An 8438-nucleotide genomic window follows, 5' to 3' on the forward strand; every position below is an offset into this window, starting at 1 on the left:
ATACTCCTCCTTCTGAAGCTACTCCTTTCGAAAGCCGGGATAAGACGTCTTCCGAAGAGTGGGATAGTCCTTCCGAAGTCTTTTGATGGGTGCTTCCGAAGAATATGATTAGGATTTCCGAAGGCGATATGATGTTTCTTAAGGTCTTCTGAAGGTGATCTTCCGATGGTAATTTTCTGTAAGAGAATGGTTAGAAGGCTTGTGGGACTTTTTCTCACAAAGACCCTCCGAAGCTTAAGTCAGTACGGAATGGGCACTTAGTTAAGGGAAGGAAATTAAGATCTTCGGAAGATTAGCAGTTAGAGAAAATACCAGTATTAAAAAAAAGAGATTCTTTTGGAGTAATAAGGTTGGCCTTATATAGAGGTCAACGATCGACCGTACATGATAGTTCGGAAGATAGCTTTCGAAGGCATCTTCCGAACTTCTGAAAATTGTTTCTTTGCGAACCTAGAAGATTACCTTCCGAAGATATCTCCCATTCTTCCGAAGACTACTTCTGAAGACCGCTTTCGAGGACTTCTTCCGAATGATGTTTCCGAAGAATGCTTCCGAAGATAGCTTCCGAAGCTAAACCTGATTTGCTTCAAGTCTCCCTCCCTTCCGATTATTGGGGCACCACAAATTCTAATAATTACCTAAAATAAAAATATTTATTTTAAATTAAAATCAATTATATATATAGGCAAAACAAAAACGTCTGCCCTTTTCCCCTTTCCCTTCCCCTTTTGTGCCTCCTTCCCATTTCCTTCTCTCTGTGCCTCATTCCTCTCAACAGCTCACCCTCCTTCATCCTCAATCGGTCATTGCTCGAGGATCACCCTGGAAGGTCGCCGCCTCGCCCTCACTTGCTGCCTTTCTGGACTTTCTTGCTCTGTCACTCGCCGACGTCGCTGCCTCGACCTCGGCCTTACCCTCATTGGCTAGCCCTTCCGGCCTTCTATAACTCATTGGTCGATCACTACCTCTTTGGCTCTCTCTCGCTCGTCTCACCTAAAAACCCCCTGTTTCATGTAATCTATGTATTTATAGAACTTTTTGGTTGAAATAGAGCCTTTGAATTTAACCGTTGGAAATGACACATCTCCTTTTTCTCTTTATAGAGTTTGAAAAATTGGCAACCTTGGATGCCACTCCCATTGGAGTGAAAATTTTTGGATTTGGGGTGCTATTTTGGCAGTTATAAAGTTAACACCTTGAATGGAACTCCCTCTTGGAGTTGCTATAAGAAATGGGTCTTCACCATTGACATTGACTTCTCAAGTGCCAAAGCTAAGCTGTTTCCATCCCCACGCGTGCGCACTCTTGTGGTACTCATTTTTTGTTTCTTTTCATATCATCTTGGCCCTAAGGCTCCATGCCTTGTCAAAGGTTTCTTCTATTGTAATAAAAGCCTAAAATAGTGTTAGCCGAGCTATAAAAAGTTAGTAAGAAAAAGAAAAAGCGCTAAAGGAAATGACCTAGCTCGGCCCCAACTTCGAGCATTCTCAAGGAAAGACTCCTTTTAATCTTAGTGAACGATTGTGGACTAGCCTTCGAGTGCTTACATGTTCAAGCTAACCAACTCTTTCATAGTAGCCTTCTCTTACTTCCTCAACTTAAAGGATGGGCAAGTGACCTTCCCATTGCTCTAAAAATTTGGGAAGAGGAATCAACCTCCCTAGGAAAGGTGAAGAAGTACCAATTGTTTCACTACTTGATCTAGAAATGGCGGTGAAGAAATATTATTCCCTCCCACAAGTAGCAACCTAAAATATTCACAAAACGATTTGGGCGCTAGAGGTGACATCTTTGGCTCAACAAAAAATGAGATAGGCAAAAAAGATTCTCCTTCCTTTCTGAGCAAGTTGAGAAGGATTCATCACGATGATGGAGAAAATGGCAAGGGGATGAAGAGGAAGGTGAAGACTGACATCCAGGGCTTCCACATAAACTACCGAGGAGCCTTACAGGCTCGATGAGCCTTTAGAGGAGAAAAAGTATAATCATCCTTGGGAAGCTTAAACCAACCCATGAGTTCCCCTATTAAGTGGGTGTTTGTTAACCAAGATAAAAAGGAGAAAATGTCGTATATGAAAAGTATTTTGAATGTTTAGTTTAACATTTCCAATGCATTTGTTAAATTTATTTGACTATCTCTAAAAAAGCCCTCACATGACCTCTTATCTCTCTGTTTTAAAATAAATTTATCTGACCTCCTTCTTCCGATAAATTTATTTGACATTTTGCAAATAAGTCTCAATTACCTATATGCCCCCTACAGGATAGTTAATGCCATTTAATATATTTTAAAATTTTAAATTTATTAAAAGAACTTATTCATTTAAGTCTTATAATTAATATTATTTAATACATTTTTAAATTATCATATGTTTTGACAATTTTTAAAATTTAAATGACATTATTCTTTTCACCGATTTTTAAAATTTAAATTTCTCTCTCTCTATATATTTTATTAAATAATACAATTCCTTTCACAACAAGAAAAATGTATTTTAGCGATGGAATTATTCCGTCGCTAATTAGAGATGGATAGCTATGGAATTTTCGTTGCTAATTTTTTTAAATATTTTTTAAATTTAGTGACATAAATCCCGTCACTAAAAATAAAAAAATATTAAATAAAAAAAATTAAAATTTAGCGACAGGCTAAAACCCATACTAAAAAATAAAAAAATAAATTAAAAAAATTAAAATTTTGCGACGGGACATATCTCGTCGCTAAAAATTAAAAATAAATAAATAAAAATAAAAATTTAGAAAAAAAGAATTTAAATAAAAAATAAAAAATTAAATAATTAAATAGAAAATAAAATTTAGTGACAGGCTCAATCCATCGCTAAAAAATTAAAAAAAATTAAATAAAAAATTAAAATTTAGAGACGAGTTGAATCGGTTGTTAAAAATAAAAAAAATTAAATAAATAATTCAAATTTAGTAACGGGTTAACCCCGTCGCTAAAAAATAAAAAAATTAAATTAAAAAAATTAAAATTTAACGACGGAACATGTCTCGTCGCTAAAAATTAAAAAAAAAATTAATTTAAATAAAAAATAAAAAAAATTAAATAAAAAAATAAAATTTAGCGACCGGCTCAATCCATCGCTAAAAAATTAAAAAAAAATTTAAATAAAAAATTAAAATTTAGCAACGAATTGAACCGGTTGTTAAAAATAAAAAAAATTAAATAAATAATGCAAATTTAGCAACTGGTTAATCCCGTCGTTAAAAAATAAAAAAATTAAATTAAAAAAATAAAAATTTAGCAACGGGACATATCCCGTCGCTAAAATTAAAAAAAATAAAAAAAATAAAATTTAGATAAAATGAATTTAAATAAAAATAAAAAAATTAAATAAAAAATAAAATTTAGCGACGGTGCCAACTCCGTCGCTAAAAAAATAAAAAAATTAAATAAAAAACTAAAATTTAGTGATGGGCAAAATCCCGTTACTAAAAAATTAAAAAAATAAATAAATTAATTAAAATTTAGTGACGGGCGAAACCCCATAGCTAAAAAATTAAAATAAATTAATAAATTATTCAAATTTAGTGATGGGGTCAACCCGTCACTAAAAAATAAAAAAATTAAAATTTAGCGACGGGCCAATCTTGTCACTAAAAAATAAAAAAATAAATAAAAAATTAAAATTTAGCAATGGGTGCTCTCGTCGCTAAAAAAATAAAAGATACAAAAATAAAAAAATTAAAATATAGCGACGGGGTCACCCTGTAGATAAAAAATAAAAAAAATTAAGTAAAAAATTAAAAAAATTACATTTAAACATATCATAATAATTTTTACTAACATTAATATTAGTAAAAATTAAATTAATAATTTTTAAATATATTACAAATAAAAATTTAAATAAAAACATAAATTTTCACTACTAATATAATAATTAATAAAGTTTTATTTGAATTAATAATGAAAAAAAATTAATATTCATTTCCCTTTACTAACATTAATATTGAAATTAATATTATTAAATAAGTTTTGAGAAATTTTGGTGTATAAATATAATTCTGAAATATTTGGAAGAGAATACTATAAATATATTTTATGTATAACAATAAATAAGAAGGCTTCTAGATCGGTTGGCTCGCGCGCGAAATTTGGTTATGAGAGGTTGGGGTTCGAATCCGGTAGAAAGTTTGAGAATAATAGTTAGGGGAGCAATATCCTAGCGCAGCCACGTGGCAAGCAGAGGCGCAGCCACGTGGCGCACATTAGGGAGGCTGAGGCCTAGTGCGCGTTGAATTTAGTGACGGGATTAAAATAAAAAAAATTCAAATTTAGCGACGGGCTCAATCCTGTCGCTAAAAAATAAAAAAATAATTTAAATAAAATTAAATAAAATAATTCAAATTTAGCGACTGGTCAACCCTGTCGCTAATTCTGTCACTAGTCAGCGAAGGATAAAACCCCCGTCGCTGATTCCGTCACTAAAAAATACCCGTCGCTAAATTTCAGCGACGCCATTTTTAGCAACGGAAAGGTACCCATCACTAAATCTGTCGCTAAAAAATTTAGCGACGAATTTTGATGTTTTAGCGATAGAATTTTCCGTCGCTAAAACGCTGATTTTTTGTAGTGTTTTGTCAAATTTTAAATTATTTTATTCAATTCTATATTTTATTATCTATTATGAAAATATGTTTTGGACAGTTTTAATTATCTAGGTGGAATTATTGTAATTCCAATAATAATTATTTCTACTTTTCAACTCTTTTTAAATCTATTTTTGAATATGAATTTAGAAAATAAAATCTTATTTAATTTTTATTTTTATTTTTTAACAATTCATATTAATCATAAAATACTATTTTAATCATAAATTTGTTGTTGATGTTAATAAACAATTTTGCATGAATTTGATAATAAGGATATTTTGATAAAAAAAAAATAACTCTTATCTTTGTGTTTATCATATGAATTAACAAACACATAAAAATAAAAAATATAATTATCAGTGGATTTCAAAAAAATTAACAAATAATCTGATAGAAATATTAAAATATTTCTTAATATTATCTTGATCATTCTATATTTTAATCTAAAAATTATTTTAAATTTATTTTGATATCTCTTATCTTATTTATTTTAACAAACATCCCTATAAACATCCCTACTCTTTGATAAGGGGAGCATTTGAGTTTGACCCATAACTCTCCTGGACAACCTCACAGGATAGCTAATTAAGAGACTTAACTACTACTCCATTAGACACCCTAACAAGAGACTTATTCTTCGAACTAGAGCTGTCAGAGCCCAAGGAGGTGCCCGAGTTGGAACTCGACCTTACCTCACTGCTTGAGTTCATCCTCTCGATGTCTACTTGTTTGGAAGAAAAAGGCACACCCACTAAGAAGAGCGAAAATAAAAGGAAAGACTAGGCAATAAAAGGGCTTGTCGAGGGCTCTAAGCCCATCGTAGAGAAACAAGAATATTGTCGTAAAGTCTCCAACATATTAAATATGCAAATAGGAAGTATGGTAGCCTTGGACCCTTTAGCCCTTTTTATAAGTGCTTAGGGGAGGCGAATTGATAAGAAGAGGAACTCGGATATATGGGCGATGTGGCGTCACCCCAGTTATCCATCCTTCTACTCGAGGAGGTGTGAAGAAAGCAACCTCCTTGTCAATGCTAGGCAAATAATTACTAGCTAGGATTGGCATTAAATACTAAGTGTCCAATAATTAGGAAATGAAAAGGCACCTTCTTAGCTATTCCCTGACTTGATCCTTGAAGCTCAACTCGTAGGAGGCAACTGTTGTGGAGAATTTTGGCTTTATGTGAAATTACTAAAATATCCTTTTTTGAAATTCTCTAAAGGTGGCACATGTCCTCGAATATTTAGGCGAAGGTCTTGACCCAAATTTGGGTAAAAGATTCAACCCAAAAAACAATATTTACCTTTTGAGTCCAAACCTACAGGTTGGACCATGGGCTCATATTTGATTGTCTATATGATATGATCATGCCGTTCTCTTGCTTTACAATACATTTATATAAAGATTTAAATTTCAAGAGACACATATACTATTTATTATGTATGATTATTTTACTCTACTCCCGATGTTGAACTCACTTGACTGCCAAAGAATTAATATACTAAGAAATGGAGTGTTGTCTTTACAAGCTGAGCAAGTTTTGGATAATTAAGCTTGGACCTGAGGATAGCCTCTGGACCTGCTTAGCTTTGGACAAGTTGGTGGTAATTGACTCCAACCTGCATCATTTAGCTTTAGACAAAATTATTAATTAAATATTTTTACTTAAATATTTTATAAGGTATAAAAAGAATCTAGGTGGAATGATGCCCAAAAGATGGTACGACTAACCTGCCAACAAAATTGTGCACGTCGCATTTTATGTAAACCCAAAAAGAAAATACAAAAATACAAAAATGGTACATATAATTTCTGAATACATATCTAAGTTATTGAAAATAATTAAAATCTATGATCCTTCTGCATTCCTTTACAACGTTGACCTTCCCCTACTATTGTGGTGCTCCGACAACAACAAATCCATATATAAAATTAGTGATTATTGATTTAAAATATATATATATATATACATAAAAATAAAAGAGTGAAAAGTAGAAGAAATATTTATGATTTGCAGGTAATGGCACCAACATGCAGATGATATCGACAGCTGAGACTCCGAGGAAAGCGAATGGGGCCATCTTCTATCAGCATCTTGTCTTCATGGGAAGAAGTTTCTTATTTGATTTCTAACTTTTTCTTCGTTCGCGGATTGTGGGTAAACTGCTGATCGTAGATTCAAATGTTTCTCTTCTCTTTCTCTCGATCGGTCGATGTCTTTGGTTGTAATAAATGAGCTCATTTGAAATGCGTGAACGCAATAAATGAGCTGTCGTTTGAGATGTTTTTGGTCGAAATAAACTGTAACCCATTCAGTATCACACATAACGTATGCCGTTCGAATTCGAAATAAACCAAAGTTAACAAGGTACTTGCTATATGTTTGATTAATTAATTATTGCAATTACATGGTAAAAACTTTTCAAATCAGTTCGAGAGCTTGCTAGCCAGCTAGCTTCTACAGAAAACGTCGAACTGGCCAACCTGTTCCATCGTTTCTCGCAGGCTCCACTGTAGTTGGCTTCATCGTACAGTATTTTGTTGCAGAACAAGCCGAACCCTTCACGCGGCCGCGACCGTTTATATCCATGGCTGCTGCTTTTCTTCTCTCCGTTTCATGCTTTTCAGCTCTCTTCCTCAGGTTTTGCCTTCTAACAATATTGGCGGAGCTCAACTTCTCTGTCCTCCGGTTGCCATGCACTGGAACGGGCATGGCCTCGAGCCCCATCAACTTAGCAACCACTCCCGGTTTGCACCACACTACGCTCTCCCCAGCTAGTATCGGCGGCAAACACGCGCTTTTCTCCAATTCTGAATTACACCCACTCTTTCTGCAACCGAAACCATGGTTGCAGCAAATGGACCTCCTCCCACTAACAGGGGGCATGTTTCGGAATGAGGATTGATACATGGCGTCCTTTCCGTCAAGGGAGAACCTAGGGTACTGGTTCAAGGCATTTCTTGCTGATCGTAGAATGTCTGAGTTGTTGACACAGGACATTCGACGAGGCGCTGCACCATACTGATCATCTAGCTTGGCTCTTCTGGCTATCCTCTCTTCAAACTCTAGCTGCAATATCATCTCCTGCAGGGTTGGTGGGGCTTGCGCCGAAGTCGCATTATCCAGGTAGGAGGAACGGTTAAGATCATACTGGGCCACCCTGGAAGAGTCACTGCCCGCGGCTTTGCGCTGGTTGAGAATGGAGGTGGAGCCATCATCATTACAAAAGCCTCTATACCCTTTCCTCATCTTGGCTGCCACACAGTTTTTTAGAAGAAAGAAGGACAAGTCCTTCATTGGGTGAGTAGCGCACGGAGGAAAGAAACCAGGTGGTTTTAAGGACGGGATGTTTGAGAGTTTAGTAAAGAAAAGGGGTCAGCCAGTGAAGAAATTATAGAACGTGAGTGGAGTGAATGAGAGCGGTGGACGGACTTGTTGGATAGCCTTAATAGCATTCACATGACAAAAGCAGTAGAGCCTTCACAAGTTTTCGCACCCTGCAATGTCTCTGCACAGAACTTTTAGAGCAAATGCAGCCTCGTAGATTTGAGAATATTTCTTTCTAAATAATATTTTTAACAAAATTTTTATGTGCATGTAGAAACCTTCCAATGAGCAAATAACAGACATCCTCACGCTCATTACAGTCTATCAAGTTACTGCTTTCATCACCACGTGGCCTGAAATAAATTTTATGGGCCATTTTGGGAAGGCCAGGAGTAATGCGACTGGCCTTCTGAGGCCCCTCCTCACTCGTTGATATCTCCACTGACCCAAGGACACAAAAACATGTAATTCAGCTGGTAAAGGGTACTCGGTTCTT

General features: G+C 34.7%; 1 protein-coding gene across 1 annotated transcript; it reads right to left on the reverse strand.

The window, feature by feature from the left end:
- Positions 1–6772: 6772 nt before the first annotated feature.
- Positions 6773–7949, reverse strand: LOC127798049 (uncharacterized). The gene has a single exon (XM_052331336.1). It carries the CDS (start codon positions 7910–7912, stop codon positions 7073–7075), a length of 840 nt encoding a protein of 279 aa, XP_052187296.1. The 5' UTR covers positions 7913–7949; the 3' UTR covers positions 6773–7072.
- Between the last annotated feature and the right edge of the window lie 489 nt (positions 7950–8438).

This window comes from Diospyros lotus, chromosome 3 (genome assembly GCF_014633365.1).
Source record: "Diospyros lotus cultivar Yz01 chromosome 3, ASM1463336v1, whole genome shotgun sequence".
Lineage (NCBI taxonomy): Eukaryota > Viridiplantae > Streptophyta > Magnoliopsida > Ericales > Ebenaceae > Diospyros > Diospyros lotus.

Excerpts from the sequence above, each read along its gene's own strand:
- LOC127798049 (XM_052331336.1), bottom strand. The coding sequence starts at position 7,912 with ATGAAGGACTTGTCCTTCTTTCTTCTAAAAAACTGTGTGGCAGCCAAG.